This window comes from Micromesistius poutassou (assembly GCF_964030765.1).
Source record: "Micromesistius poutassou genome assembly, chromosome: 3".
NCBI lineage: Eukaryota > Metazoa > Chordata > Actinopteri > Gadiformes > Gadidae > Micromesistius > Micromesistius poutassou.
The window spans coordinates 8,534,600-8,553,138 of record NC_140273.1 but is presented as its reverse complement, the minus strand read 5'-3'; the positions used below and the strand labels follow the sequence as shown (position 1 = coordinate 8,553,138).

General features: G+C 47.1%; 3 protein-coding genes across 3 annotated transcripts in view; all 3 read left to right on the top strand.

Moving 5' to 3' along the window:
- LOC311340558 (uncharacterized protein) overlaps window positions 1-12,664 on the top strand; it is a gene marked incomplete at both ends in the record, with an annotated part of 43,531 nt that extends 30,867 nt beyond the window's left edge. Inside the window, 2 exons of the mRNA XM_084465422.1 lie at window positions 4,497-5,578; window positions 12,161-12,664. Coding sequence (XP_084321548.1) covers window positions 4,497-5,578; window positions 12,161-12,664 — 1,586 coding nt within the window. The remainder of the gene's footprint in view (window positions 1-4,496; window positions 5,579-12,160) is intronic.
- Window positions 12,665-13,033: 369 nt separating this feature from the next.
- LOC311340557 (uncharacterized protein) lies at window positions 13,034-14,275 on the top strand (the record flags this gene model as incomplete). Its single annotated transcript, XM_084465421.1, has 1 exon — window positions 13,034-14,275. A coding segment is annotated over one exon (1,242 nt), but the record flags the coding sequence as incomplete, so codon positions are not given.
- Window positions 14,276-14,692: 417 nt separating this feature from the next.
- On the top strand, window positions 14,693-17,833 carry LOC311340556 (uncharacterized protein; the record flags this gene model as incomplete). The annotated part of the gene is made up of 2 exons (XM_084465420.1): window positions 14,693-16,666; window positions 17,555-17,833. Coding segments are annotated over 2 exons (2,253 nt in total), but the record flags the coding sequence as incomplete, so codon positions are not given.
- Between the last annotated feature and the right edge of the window lie 706 nt (window positions 17,834-18,539).

Genomic DNA, 18,539 nt, shown 5'->3' with positions numbered 1-18,539 from the left:
TAGCAATTTTAATAATTGTGTTATTGTGCTTCAATCGCTTGAAGTTTGTATCGCTGTCGCTATACTGCTATCCTGTCGCTATACTGCTATCCTGTGATATTTAGAAAAAATGGTGCGATGAGTAATCACTTTGACAAACGATTAAATGTTGGCTTATAGGTGTTGCATGACTAGAATGTCCTGCGGGAACTAGCTACGCATATAAACTTAACCTCATCCATGTTGACATGTCTGCCAATGTGTGTGTGTGTGTGTGTGTGTGTGTGTGTGTGTGTGTGTGTGTGTGTTTGTATAGGACTTAGAACAAAACTTGGACAATATTAAAATCATAAATTATATAGAGAGATGAAGTGACAATGGCTATTTAATGAAATGTATTCCACTGAATAATTTAGAAAGTGGAAACTAAATAATGAAGATATGCATGCACATTTAAAAATAACTTACCAACTAAGGGAAATAGGCATTGTTGTCGTCGCTGAACATAGGCTGTAAAAGGGATGCAAATGAACAGTAAGAACAAAATGATTAAAAATCAATGGGGAATGTAATACATTTCTTTAACTAATTTAATTGTTGGTAAAATGTTTAGCTTCATTCTCAAATACACAACTCACAAAGGGAGACCTTTCTCTGCAATAGTTAAAGCAGCTACGGACAACAATACTAGCCTGGGGACCTTCCTGATAACCTGACCTCACATTCTGTTTTGCTACACGGATCATTCTGAACATTCTGAAAACATGTGCCGCGATCACGGTGCACTATTCAGAATGGCGAAAATGAATTTTCCGCCAAGAAACTCTGCTGATGGATACCCTGTTATTTTTTAATAGTTTTTGATTAAGTATATTTCTGCAATAACTGCACTTAAAGCTGTGTTTACTTGACTTAGGTTAACGTTGATGCTCCTTGCTTCAGAAAACTCCATTTCTGTTTTATCAGCATTGGCCTGTATTTTACAACAGCAACTATGATGCAGTCCCTGATTGGCAGTAACATCATCAACTATGACTCAGTGCCTTATTGGCCCCATTTAAATTGTAATTTTAGGAAATCGGTGTGGGCAAAGAATGCTTCAGACTGATTAGTGTAGCGAAACAGCACGGCCTCCAGGCTACAAGAATACATTAGTTGTCATCTTTATGATTATTACATTATTGATACATATTTCTACAAACATTGAATAACATTTTAATGTGTCCTTAGGTTCAAAAGTAACACGTTTAAATATGAAGGCATTCAGAATCATATTTATAGGTAAGTCTTATAACAAAGTAAATATTTTCAGGTTGATGGTTAAATTAAAAAAAAATCTAAAACAAACATGCATTTACCAACCCAAGCAGTTTTAGGAATTGCAAATGCTACAGCAGAGGGTCCCACGACAGCTAATGCAGGGCCGACCTCTAGAACTGAAAGACCAACAAGTACATCTGAGGAAATCAAGACTAGTACAATGGGACCCCCCGTCATCACGCCAATACCATCAACAATAATCCAACCCGCAACTACAAGACCAACAAAAACTAAAGGACTCACAACAACTACTGCATCAAAAATGGCAACTGAGAGACAAACTATGACAAGTGTAACGACAGCAAGAACAACTGCTGCACCAACATCGACAACTGCTGCACCGACGACAACTGCTGCACAAACGACAACAACTGCACCATCTACAACTGCTGCACCAACAAAAACAATTGCTGCACCAACGACCACAACTGTTACACCAACGACAATAACTGCTGCACCAACAACAACTTCTGAACCAACGACAACAACTGCTGCAACAACAACAACAACAACTGCTGCACCAACAACAACTTCTGCACCAACAACAACAACAACTGCTGCACAAACAACAACAACTGCTGCACCAACAACTGCTGCACCAAGGACAGCAACTGCAGCACCAACAAAAACAACTGCTGCACCAACGTCAACAACTGCTGCATCAACGACGACATTTGCTGAACCAACAACTGCTGAACCAACAATGACAACTGCGGCACCTATGAAAACAACTGCTGCAACAACGACAACAACTGCTGCACCAACGACAACTGCTGCACCAACGACAACAACTGCTGCAACAACAAACACAACTCCTGCAACAACAACAACTGCTGCACAGACAATAACTGCAAGAACAACGACAACTGCTGCACCAATGACCACAACTGCTGCACCAACAACTGCTGCAACAACAACTGCTGCATCAACAACAACTTCTGCACTAACAACAACAATTGCTGCAACAATTACGACAACTGCTGCACCAACGACAATAACTGCTGCACCAACGACAACAACTGCTGCACCAACAATGACAACTGCTTCACCAACAACAACAACTTCTGCACCAACAACAATTGCTGCAACAACAACGACAACTGCTGCACCAACCACAACAACTGCTGCACCAACAACAACAACTGCTGCACCAACGACGACAACTGCTGCACCAACGACGACAACTGCGGGACCAACGACAACAACTGTGGCACCAATGACGACAACTGCTGTAACAACGACAACTGCTGCACCTACAACAAAAGCTGCTGCACCAATGACGACAACTGCTTTACCAAGGACAGCAACTGCTGCACCAACAACAACAACTGCTGCACCAACGAAAACAACTGCTGCACCAACGACAACTGCTGAACCAACGGCAACAACTGCTGCAACAACAACTGCTGCACAAACAAAAACAATTGCTGCACCGACGACCACAACTGTTACACCAACGACAATAACTGCTGCACCAACAACAACTGCTGCACCAACAGCGACAACAATTGCTGTACCAACGACGACAACTGTTTCACCAACAACAACTGCGGCACCAATGACAACAATTGTTGTACCAAGGACTACAACTGCTGCACCAACGACGACAACTACTTCACTTACGACAACAACTACTGCCCCAACAACGACAACTGCTGCACCATCAACAACTGCGGCACCAACGACAACAATTGTTGCACCAACGACTACAACTGTTGCACCAACAACGACAACTGCAGGACCAACAATGACAACTGCTGCACCAACAACAACAACTGCTGCACCAACAACAACTGCTGCACCAACAGCGACAACAATTGCTGTACCAACGACGACAACTGTTGCACCAACAACAACTGCGGCACCAATGACAACAATTGTTTTACCAACGACTACAACTGCTGCACCAACGACGACAACCACTTCACTTAGGACAACAACTACTGCCCCAACAACGACAACTGCTGCACCAACAATGACAACTGCTGCACCAACAACAACAACTGCTGCACCAACAACGTCAACTGCAGGACCAACAACGACAACTGCTGCACCAACAACAACAACTGCTGCACCAACAACAAATGCTGAACCAACAACGACAACTGCTTCACCAACGACAACAATTGCTGCACCAACGACGACAACTGCTGCACCAACGACGATAACTGCTTCACCAACTACAACAACTACTGACCCAACAACTACAACTGCTGCTCCAACTACTGCTGCACCAACAACAACAACTGCTGCACCAACAACTCCGACTGCTGCACCGACAACTGCTGCACCAACAACAACAAATGCTGCACAAACGACTACAACTGCTGCACCAGCAACAACTGCTGCAGCAACAACGACAACTGTTGCACCAACAACAACTGTTGCACCAACGACAACATTTGCTGCACTAACAACGATAACTGCTGCACCAACAACAACAACTGCTGCAACAACAACAACTGCTCCACCAACAACAACTGCTGAACCAACAACAACTCCTGCACCAACAATGAAAACTGCTGCAGCAACGACAATTGCTGCACAAAAGACGGCAACTGCTGCACCAACGACAACTGCAGAACCAACGACAACAAATGTTGCACAAACAATGACAACTACTGCAACAATGACAAGAACTGTTCCACCAACAACAATAACTGCTGCACCAACAACAACACCTGCTGAACCAACGGCAATAACTGTTGCAACAACAACAACAACGGCTGAACCAACAATAACAACTTCTGCACCAACAACAACTGTTGCACCAACAACAACAAATGCTGCACCAACTACAACAAATGCTGCACCAACGACAACAACTGATGTACCAACGACGACAACTGCGGCACCAATGACAACAACTTTGGCACCAACATCTACAACTGCTTCACCAACGAAAACAACTGATGCACCAACGACAACTGCTACACCAACCACAACAACTGCTGCACCAACAACGACAACTGCTGCACCAAAGACGACAACTGCTGAACCAACGACAACAAATGTTGCACCAACAACGACAACTGCTGCAACAATGACAACAACTGTTCCACCAACAACAACAACTGCTGCACCAATAACAACACCTGCTGAACCAACGGGAATAACTGCTGCAACAACAACGGCTGAACCAACAACAACAACTTCTGCACCAACAACAACTGTTGCAACAACAACGACAAATACTGCACCAACGACAACAACTGATGCACCAACGACGACAACTGCGGCACCAATGACAACAACTTTGGCACCAACAACTACAACTGCTTCACCAACGAAAACAACTGATGCACCAACGACAACAACTGCTACACCAACCACAACAATTGCTGCACCAACAATGACAACTGCTGCACCAACAACAACTGATGCACCAACGACAACAATTGTTGCACCAACGACTACAACTGCTGCACCAACGACGACAACTTCTGCTCCAACGATGACAACTGCTGCACCAACAACAACAACTTCTGCACCAACGATAACAACTGCTGCACCAACAATGTCAACTGCAGGACCAACAACAACAACTGCTGCACCAACAACAACAACTGCTGCACCAAGAACAACTGCTGCACCAACGACGACAACTGCTTCACCAACTACAACAACTGCTGCCCCAACAATGACAACTGCTGCTCCAACAACTGCTGCCCCAACAACGACAACTGCTGCTCCAACAACTGCTGCACCAACAACAACTGCGGGACCAATGACAACAACTGCTGCACCAACAACCATAACTGCTGCACCAACGACTCCAACTGCTGCACCAATGACAACTGCTGCACCAACAACGACAACAGCTGCTCCAACAACTGCTAAACCAACAATGACAACTGCTGCCCCAAGGACAGTAACTGCTGCACCAACAACGACAACTGCTGCACTAACGACCACAACTGTTACACCGACGACAACAACTGCAGGACCAACAATGACAACTGCTGCACCAACAACAACAACTGCTGCACCAACAACAAATGCTGAACCAACAACGACAACTGCTTCACCAACGACAACAATTGCTGCACCAACGACGACAACTGCTGCACCAACGACGATAACTGCTTCACCAACTACAACAACTACTGACCCAACAACGACAACTGCTGCTCCAACTACTGCTGCACCAACAACAACAACTGCTGCACCAACAACTCTGACTGCTGCACCGACAACTGCTGCACCAACAACAACAAATGCTGCACCAACGACTACAACTGCTGCACCAGCAACAACTGCTGCAGCAACAACGACAACTGTTGCACCAACAACAACTGTTGCACTAACGACAACATCTGCTGCACTAACAACGATAACTGCTGCACCAACAACAACAACTGCTGCACCAACAACAACAACTTCTGCACCAACGATAACAACTGATGCACCAACAATGTCAACTGCAGGACCAACAACAACAACTGCTGCACCAACAACAACAACTGCTGCACCAACAACAACTGCTGCACCAACGACGACAACTGCTTCACCAACTACAACAACTGCTGCCCCAACAATGACAACTGCTGCTCCAACAACTGCTGCCCCAACAACGACAACTGCTGCTCCAACAACTGCTGCACCAACAACAACTGCGGGACCAATGACAACAACTGCTGCACCAACAACCATAACTGCTGCACCAACGACTCCAACTGCTGCACCAATGACAACTGCTGCACCAACAACGACAACAGCTGCTCCAACAACTGCTAAACCAACAATGACAACTGCTGCCCCAAGGACAGTAACTGCTGCACCAACAACGACAACTGCTGCACTAACAACCACAACTGTTACACCGACGACAACAACTGCAGGACCAACAACGACAACTGCTGCACCAACAACAACAACTGCTGCACCAACAACAAATGCTGAACCAACAACGACAACTGCTTCACCAACGACAACAATTGCTGCACCAACGACGACAACTGCTGCACCAACGACGATAACTGCTTCACCAACTACAACAACTACTGACCCAACAACGACAACTGCTGCTCCAACTACTGCTGCACCAACAACAACAACTGCTGCACCAACAACTCTGACTGCTGCACCGACAACAACTGCTGCAGCAACGACAACTGTTGCACCAACAACAACTGTTGCACCAACGACAACATCTGCTGCACTAACAACGATAACTGCTGCACCAACAACAACAACTGCTGCACCAACAACAACAACTGCTGCAACAACAACAAATGCTCCACCAACAACAACTGCTGAACCAACAACAACTCCTGCACCAACAATGAAAACTGCTGCAGCAACGACAATTGCTGCACAAAAGACGGCAACTGCTGCACCAACGACAACTGCAGAACCAACGACAACAAATGTTGCACAAACAATGACAACTACTGCAACAATGACAAGAACTGTTCCACCAACAACAATAACTGCTGCACCAACAACAACACCTGCTGAACCAACGGCAATAACTGTTGCAACAACAACAACAACGGCTGAACCAACAATAACAACTTCTGCACCAACAACAACTGTTGCACCAACAACAACAAATGCTGCACCAACTACAACAAATGCTGCACCAACGACAACAACTGATGTACCAACGACGACAACTGCGGCACCAATGACAACAACTTTGGCACCAACATCTACAACTGCTTCACCAACGAAAACAACTGATGCACCAACGACAACAACTGCTACACCAACCACAACAACTGCTGCACCAACAACGACAACTGCTGCACCAAAGACGACAACTGCTGAACCAACGACAACAAATGTTGCACCAACAACGACAACTGCTGCAACAATGACAACAACTGTTCCACCAACAACAACAACTGCTGCACCAATAACAACACCTGCTGAACCAACGGGAATAACTGCTGCAACAACAACGGCTGAACCAACAACAACAACTTCTGCACCAACAACAACTGTTGCAACAACAACGACAAATACTGCACCAACGACAACAACTGATGCACCAACGACGACAACTGCGGCACCAATGACAACAACTTTGGCACCAACAACTACAACTGCTTCACCAACGAAAACAACTGATGCACCAACGACAACAACTGCTACACCAACCACAACAATTGCTGCACCAACAATGACAACTGCTGCACCAACAACAACTGATGCACCAACGACAACAATTGTTGCACCAACGACTACAACTGCTGCACCAACGACGACAACTTCTGCTCCAACGATGACAACTGCTGCACCAACAACAACAACTTCTGCACCAACGATTACAACTGCTGCACCAACAATGTCAACTGCAGGACCAACAACAACAACTGCTGCACCAACAACAACAACTGCTGCACCAACAACAACTGCTGCACCAACGACGACAACTGCTTCACCAACTACAACAACTGCTGCCCCAACAATGACAACTGCTGCTCCAACAACTGCTGCCTCAACAACGACAACTGCTGCTCCAACAACTGCTGCACCAACAACAACTGCGGGACCAATGACAACTGCTGCACCAACAACCATAACTGCTGCACCAACGACTCCAACTGCTGCACCAATGACAACTGCTGCACCAACAACGACAACAGCTGCTCCAACAACTGCTAAACCAACAATGACAACTGCTGCCCCAAGGACAGTAACTGCTGCACCAACAACGACAACTGCTGCACTAACGACCACAACTGTTACACGGACGACAACAACTGCTGCACCAACGACGACAACTGCTGCACCAACGACGATAACTGCTTCACCAACTACAACAACTACTGACCCAACAACGACAACTGCTGCTCCAACAACTGCTGCACCAACAACGACAACTGCTTCACCAACGACAACAATTGCTGCACCAACGACGACAACTGCTGCACCAACGACGATAACTGCTTCACCAACTACAACAACTACTGACCCAACAACGACAACTGCTGCTCCAACAACTGCTGCACCAACAACAACAACTGCTGCACCAACGACTCCAACTGCTGCACCGACAACTGTTGCACCAACAACAACAAATGCTGCACCAACGACTACAACTGCTGCACCAGCAACAACTGCTGCAGAAACAACGACAACTGTTGCACCAACAACAACTTCTGCACCAACGACTACAAATGCTGTACCAATGACGACAACTGCTTCACCAACAACAACTGTTGCACCAACGACAACATCTCCTGCACTAACAACGATTACTGCTGCACCAACAACAACAACTGCTGCACCAACAACAACAACTGCTGCACCAACAACAACAACTGCTGCAACAACAACAACTGCTCCACCAACAACAACTGCTGCACAAAAGACGGCAACTGCTGAACCAACGCCAACTGCAGAACCAACGACAACAAATGTTGCACAAACAATGACAACTACTGCAACAATGACAAGAACTGTTCCACCAACAACAATAACTGCTGCACCAACAACAACACCTGCTGAACCAACGGCAATAACTGCTGCAACAACAACAACAATGGCTGAACCAACAACAACAAATGCTGCACCAACTACAACAACTGCTGCACCAACGACAACAACTGATGTACCAACGACGACAACTGCGGCACCAATGACAACAACTTTGGCACCAACAACTACAACTGCTTCACCAACGAAAACAACTGATGCACCAACCACAACAACTGCTACACCAACCACAACAACTGCTGAACCAACAACGACAACTGCTTCACCAACGACAACAATTGCTGCACCAACGACGACAACTGCTGCACCAACGACGATAACTGCTTCACCAACTACAACAACTACTGACCCAACAACGACAACTGCTGCTCCAACAACTGCTGCACCAACAACAACAACTGCTGCACCAACGACTCCAACTGCTGCACCGACAACTGTTGCACCAACAACAACAAATGCTGCGCCAACGACTACAACTGCTGCACCAGCAACAACTGCTGCAGAAACAACGACAACTGTTGCACCAACAACAACTTCTGCACCAACGACTACAAATGCTGTACCAATGACGACAACTGCTTCACCAACAACAACTGTTGCACCAACGACAACATCTCCTGCACTAACAACGATTACTGCTGCACCAACAACAACAACTGCTGCACCAACAACAACAACTGCTGCACCAACAACAACAACTGCTGCAACAACAACAACTGCTCCACCAACAACAACTGCTGCACAAAAGACGGCAACTGCTGAACCAACGCCAACTGCAGAACCAACGACAACAAATGTTGCACAAACAATGACAACTACTGCAACAATGACAAGAACTGTTCCACCAACAACAATAACTGCTGCACCAACAACAACACCTGCTGAACCAACGGCAATAACTGCTGCAACAACAACAACAATGGCTGAACCAACAACAACAAATGCTGCACCAACTACAACAACTGCTGCACCAACGACAACAACTGCTGCACTAACGACCACAACTGTTACACGGACGACAACAACTGCTGCACCAACGACAACTGCTGCACCAATGACAACTGCTGCATCAACGACGACATTTGCTAAACCAACAACTGCTGAACAAACAATGACAACTGCGGCACCAACGACAACTGCTGCACCAACGACCACAACTCCTGCAACAACAACGACACCTGCTGCACCAACGACCACAACTGCTACACCAACAACTGTTGCACCAACAACAACTTCTGCACCAACAACAACAATTGCTGCCCCAAGGACAGTAACTGCTGCACCAACAACGACAACTGCTGCACTAACGACCACAACTGTTACACGGACGACAACAACTGCTGCACCAACGACAACTGCTGCACCAATGACAACTGCTGCATCAACGACGACATTTGCTAAACCAACAACTGCTGAACAAACAATGACAACTGCGGCACCAACGACAACTGCTGCACCAACGACCACAACTACTGCAACAACAACGACACCTGCTGCACCAACGACCACAACTGCTACACCAACAACTGTTGCACCAACAACAACTTCTGCACCAACAACAACAATTGCTGCAACAATTACGACAACTGCTACACCAACGACAAAAACTGCTGCACCAACGACAACAACTGCTGCACCAACAACGACAACTGTGGCACCAACAACAACTGCTGAACCAACGACAACAGCTGCTGCACCAACTAAAACAACTGCGGTACCAACAACGACAACTGCTGAATCAATCACAACAACTGCTGCAACAACTGCTGCAACAACAACGACAACTACTGCAACAACGACAACAACTGCTGCCCCAACAATGACAACTGCTGCTCCAACAACTGCTGCCCCAACAACGACAACTGCTGCTCCAACAACTGCTGCACCAACAACAACTGCGGGACCAATGACAACAACTGCTGCACCAACAACCATAACTGCTGCACCAACGATTCCAACTGCTGCACCAATGACAACTGCTGCACCAACAACGACAACAGCTGCTCCAACAACAACTGCTGCACCAACGACGACAACTGCTTCACCAACTACAACAACTGCTGCCCCAACAATGACAACTGCTGCTCCAACAACTGCTGCCTCAACAACGACAACTGCTGCTCCAACAACTGCTGCACCAACAACAACTGCGGGACCAATGACAACTGCTGCACCAACGACTCCAACTGCTGCACCAATGACAACTGCTGCACCAACAACGACAACAGCTGCTCCAACAACTGCTAAACCAACAATGACAACTGCTGCCCCAAGGACAGTAACTGCTGCACCAACAACGACAACTGCTGCACTAACGACCACAACTGTTACACCGACGACAACAACTGCTGCACCAACGACAACTGCTGCACCAATGACAACTGCTGCATCAACGACGACATTTGCTAAACCAACAACTGCTGAACAAACAATGACAACTGCGGCACCAACGACAAATGCTGCACCAACGACCACAACTCCTGCAACAACAACGACACCTGCTGCACCAACGACCACAACTGCTACACCAACAACTGTTGCACCAACAACAACTTCTGCACCAACAACAACAATTGCTGCAACAATTACGACAACTGCTACACCAACGACAAAAACTGCTGCACCAACGACAACAACTGCTGCACCAACAACGACAACTGTGGCACCAACAACAACTGCTGAACCAACGACAACAGCTGCTGCACCAACGAAAACAACTGCGGTACCAACAACGACAACTGCTGAATCAATCACAACAACTGCTGCAACAACTGCTGCAACAACAACGACAACTACTGCAACAACGACAACAACTGCTGCCCCAACAATGACAACTGCTGCTCCAACAACTGCTGCCCCAACAACGACAACTGCTGCTCCAACAACTGCTGCACCAACAACAACTGCGGGACCAATGACAACAACTGCTGCACCAACAACCATAACTGCTGCACCAACGACTCCAACTGCTGCACCAATGACAACTGCTGCACCAACAACGACAACAGCTGCTCCAACAACTGCTAAACCAACAATGACAACTGCTGCCCCAAGGACAGTAACTGCTGCACCAACAACGACAACTGCTGCACTAACGACCACAACTGTTACACCGACGACAACAACTGCTGCACCAACGACAACTGCTGCACCAATGACAACTGCTGCGTCAATGACGACATTTGCTAAACCAATAACTGCTGAAGAAACAATGACAACTGCGGCACCAACGACAACTGCTGCACCGACGACCACAACTCCTGCAACAACAACGACACCTGCTGCACCAACGACCACAACTGCTACACCAGCAACTGTTGCACCAACAACAACTTCTGCACCAACAACAACAATTGCTGCAACAATTACGACAACTTCTGCACCAACAACAACTGCTGAACCAACGACAACAGCTGCTGCACCAACGAAAACAACTGCGGTACCAACAACGACAACTTCTGCACCAACAACAACTGCTGAACCAACGACAACAGCTGCTGCACCAACGAAAACAACTGCGATACCAACAACGACAACTGCTGAATCAATCACAACAACTGCTGCAACAACAACGACAACTACTGCAACAACGACAACAACTGCTGCACCAACGACAACAACTGCTGCACCAACGACAACAACTGCTGCACCAATGACAACAACTTCTGCACCAACAACAACAACTGCTGCAACAACACCTACAACTGCAGCACCAAATACGACAACTGTGGCACCAACAACAACTGCTGCACCAACGACAACAACTGCACCATCTACAACAACTGCTGCACCATCGAAAACAACTGTTGCAACAACGACCACAACTGCTACACCAACGACAACAACTGCTGCTCCAACAACAGTTGCTGCACCAACGAAAACAACTGATGCACCAACGACAACAACTGCTACACCAACCACAACAACTGCTGCACCAACAACAACAACTGCTGAACCAACAACTGCTGCACCAACAACAACTGCGGGACCAATGACAACAACTGCTGCACCAACAACCATAACTGCTGCACCAACGACTCCAACTGCTGCACCAATGACAACTGCTGCACCAACAACGACAACAGCTGCTCCAACAACTGCTAAACCAACAATGACAACTGCTGCCCCAAGGACAGTAACTGCTGCACCAACAACGACAACTGCTGCACTAACGACCACAACTGTTACACCGACGACAACAACTGCTGCACCAACGACAACTGCTGCACCAATGACAACTGCTGCGTCAATGACGACATTTGCTAAACCAATAACTGCTGAAGAAACAATGACAACTGCGGCACCAACGACAACTGCTGCACCGACGACCACAACTCCTGCAACAACAACGACACCTGCTGCACCAACGACCACAACTGCTACACCAGCAACTGTTGCACCAACAACAACTTCTGCACCAACAACAACAATTGCTGCAACAATTACGACAACTTCTGCACCAACAACAACTGCTGAACCAACGACAACAGCTGCTGCACCAACGAAAACAACTGCGGTACCAACAACGACAACTTCTGCACCAACAACAACTGCTGAACCAACGACAACAGCTGCTGCACCAACGAAAACAACTGCGATACCAACAACGACAACTGCTGAATCAATCACAACAACTGCTGCAACAACAACGACAACTACTGCAACAACGACAACAACTGCTGCACCAACGACAACAACTGCTGCACCAACGACAACAACTGCTGCACCAATGACAACAACTTCTGCACCAACAACAACAACTGCTGCAACAACACCTACAACTGCAGCACCAAATACGACAACTGTGGCACCAACAACAACTGCTGCACCAACGACAACAACTGCACCATCTACAACAACTGCTGCACCATCGAAAACAACTGTTGCAACAACGACCACAACTGCTACACCAACGACAACAACTGCTGCTCCAACAACAGTTGCTGCACCAACGAAAACAACTGATGCACCAACGACAACAACTGCTACACCAACCACAACAACTGCTGCACCAACAACAACAACTGCTGAACCAACGACAACAACTGCTGCAACAACAACAACAAGTGCTGCATCAACAACAATAACAACTGCTGCACCAACGACGACAAATGCTACAAAAACAACAACTGCTGCACCAACAACGACAACTGCAGGACCAACAATGACAACTGCTGCACCAACAACAACAACTGCTGCACCAACAACAACTGCTGCACCAACAGCGACAACAATTGCTGTACCAACGACGACAACTGTTTCACCAACAACAACTGTGGCACCAATGACAACAATTGTTGTACCAACGACGACAACTGCTGCACCAACGACGATAACTGCTTCACCAACTACAACAACTACTGACCCAACAACGACAACTGCTGCTCCAACAACTGCTGCACCAACAACAACAACTGCTGCACCAAAGACGACAACTGCTGAACCAATGACAACAAATGTTGCACCAACAACGACAACTGCTGCAACAATGACAACAACTGTTCCACCAACAACGACAACTGCTGCACCAATAACAACACCTGCTGAACCAACGGGAATAACTGCTGCAACAACATCGGCTGAACCAACAACAACAACTTCTGCACTAACAACAACTGTTGCACCAACAACGACAAATACTGCAACAACGACAACAACTGATGAACCAACGATGACAACTGCGGCACCAATGACAACAACTGCTACACCAACCACAATAACTGCTGCACCAACAACGACAACAGCTGCTCCAACAACTGCTAAACCAACAATGACAACTGCTGCCCCAAGGACAGTAACTGCTGCACCAACAACGACAACTGCTGCACTAACGACCACAACTGTTACACCGACGACAACAACTGCTGCACCAACGACAACTGCTGCACCAATGACAACTGCTGCATCAACGACGACATTTGCTAAACCAACAACTGCTGAAGAAACAATGACAACTGCGGCACCAACGACAACTGCTGCACCAACGACCACAACTGCTACACCAGCAACTGTTGCACCAACAACAACTTCTGCACCAACAACAACAATTGCTGCAACAATTACGACAACTGCTACACCAACGACAACAACTGCTGCACCAACGACAACAACTGCTGCACCAACAACGACAACTGCGGCACCAACAACAACTGCTGAACCAACGACAACAGCTGCTGCACCAACGAAAACAACTGCGGTACCAACAACGACAACTGCTGAATCAATCACAACAACTGCTGCAACAACTGCTGCAACAACAACGACAACTACTGCAACAACGACAACAACTGCTGCACCAACGACAACAACTGCTGCACCAATGACAACAACTTCTGCACCAACAACAACAACTGCTGCAACAACACCTACAACTGCAGCACCAAATACGACAACTGTGGCACCAACAACAACAACTGCTGCACCAACGACAACAACTGCACCATCTACAACAACTGCTGCACCATCGAAAACAACTGTTGCAACAACGACCACAACTGCTACACCAACGACAACAACTGCTGCTCCAACAACAGTTGCTGCACCAACGAAAACAACTGATGCACCAACGACAACAACTGCTACACCAACCACAACAACTGCTGCACCAACAACGACAACTGCTGAACCAACGACAACAACTGCTGCAACAACAACAACGACAACAAGTGCTGCATCAACAACAATAACAACTGCTGCACCAACGACGACAAATGCTGCAAAAACAACAACTGCTGCACCAACAACGACAACTGCAGGACCAACAATGACAACTGCTGCACCAACAACAACAACTGCTGCACCAACAACAACTGCTGCACCAACAGCGACAACAATTGCTGTACCAACGACGACAACTGTTTCACCAACAACAACTGTGGCACCAATGACAACAATTGTTGCACCAACGACTACAACTGCTGCACCAACGACGACAACTACTTCACTTACGACAACAACTACTGCCCCAACAACGACAACTGCTGCACCAACAACAACTGCGGCACCAACGACAACAATTGTTGCACGAACGACTACAACTGTTGCACCAACAACGACAACTGCTGCTCCAACAATTACTGACCCAACAACAACAACTCCTGCTCCAACAACTGCTGCACCAACGACGACATCTGCTGCACCAACAATGACAACTGCTGCACCAACAACAACAACTTCTGCACCAACGATAACAACTACTGCACCAACAACAACAACAACTGCTGCACCAACAACGTCAACTGCAGGACCAAAAACGACAACTGCTGCACCAATAACAACTACTGCCCCAACAACGACAACTGCTGCACCAACAACAACTGCGGCACCAACGACAACAATTGTTGCACGAACGACTACAACTGTTGCACCAACAACGACAACTGCTGCTCCAACAATTACTGACCCAACAACAACAACTCCTGCTCCAACAACTGCTGCACCAACGACGACATCTGCTGCACCAACAATGACAACTGCTGCACCAACAACAACAACTTCTGCACCAACGATAACAACTACTGCACCAACAACAACAACAACTGCTGCACCAACAACGTCAACTGCAGGACCAAAAACGACAACTGCTGCACCAATAACAACTGCTGAACCAACAACGACAACTGCTTCACCAACGACAACAATTGCTGCACCAACGACGACAACTGCTGCACCAACGACGATAACTGCTTCACCAACTGCAACAACTACTGACCCAACAACGACAACTGCTGCCCCAACAACTGCTGCACCAACAACAACAACTGCTGCACCAACGACTCCAACTGCTGCACCGACAACTGTTACACCAACAACAACAAATGCTGCACCAACGACTACAACTGCTATACCAGCAACAACTGCTGCAGAAACAACGACAACTGTTGCACCAACAACAACTTCTGCACCAACGACTACAAATGCTGTACCAATGACGACAACTGCTTCACCAACAACAACTGTTGCACCAACGACAACATCTGCTGCACTAACAACGATAACTGCTGCACCAACAACAACAACTGCTGCAACAATGACAACAACTGTTCCACCAACAACGACAACTGCTGCACCAATAACAACACCTGCTGAACCAACGGGAATAACTGCTGCAACAACATCGGCTGAACCAACAACAACAAATTCTGCACCAACAACAACTGTTGCACCAACAACAACAAATACTGCACCAACGACAACAACTGCTGCAACAACAACAACAACTGCTGCACCAACAACAACAACTTCTGCACCAACAACAACAACTGCTGCGCAAACAACAACTGCTGCACCAACAACGACAAATGCTGCACCAACGTCAACAACTGCTGCACCAACCACAACAATTGCTGCACCAACAACGACAACTGCTGAACCAACAACGACAACTGCTGAACCAACGACAACAACTGCTGCACCAACAACAACTTCTGCACCAACAACAACAACTGCTGCACAAACAACAACAACTGCTGCACCAACAACTGCTAAACCAACAATGACAACTGCTGCACCAAGGACCGCAACTGTTGCACCAACGAAAACAACTGCTGCACCAACGTCAACAACTGCTGCATCAACGACGACATTTGCTGAACCAACAACTGCTGAACCAACAATGACAACTGCGGCACCAATGAAAACAATTGCTGCAACAACGACAACAACTGCTGCACCAACGACAACTGCTGCACCAACTGCTGCAAAGACAATAACTGCAAGAACAACTCCAACGGCTTCACCAACAACGACAACTGCTGCACCAATGACCACAAATGCTGCACCAACAACTGCTGAACCAACGACAACTGCTGCAACAACATCTGCTGCATCAACAACAACTTCTGCACTAACAACAACAATTGCTGCAACAATTACGACAACTGCTGCACCAACGACAACAAATGCTGCACCAACAACTGCTAAACCAACAATGACATCTACTGCACCAACGACGACAACTGCTTCACCAACTACAACAACTGCTGCCCCAACAATGACAACTGCTGCTCCAACAACTGCTGCACCAACAACCACAACTGCTGCACCAACGACTCCAACTGCTGCACCAACGACAACTGCTGCACCAACAACAACAACAGCTGCTCCAACAACTGATTCACCAACAACAACAACTGCGGGACCAATGACAACAATTGCTACACCAACAACCACAAATGCTGCACCAACAATGACAACTGCTGAACCAACAACGACAACTGCTGAACCAACGACGACAACTTCTGAACCAACGATGACAACTGCTGCACCAACAACAACAACTGCGGTACCTACAACAACAACTGCTGCACCAACAACTGCGGCACCGACGACAACAACTGTTGCACCAACGACTACAACTGCTGCACCAACGACAACAACTGCTTCACTAACAACAACTGCTGCATCAACGACAACATCTGCTGCACTAACAACAACAACTTTGGCACCAACAACTACTACTGCTTCACCAACGAAAACAACTGATGCACCAACGACAACAACTGCTACACCAACCACAACAACTGCCGCACCAACAACGACAACTGCTGAACCAATGACAACAACTGCTGCACCAACAACAACTGCTGCACCAACAACAACAATTGCTGCACCAACGAAAACAATTGATGCACCAACGACAACAACTGCTGAACCAACAACAAGAACTGCTGCACCAACGACAACAATTGCTGCAGCAACAACAACTTCAGGACCAACAACAACAACTGCTACACCGACGACAGCAACTGCTGGACCCACCACAACATTTGCAGTACCCACAACAACTGTTGAAC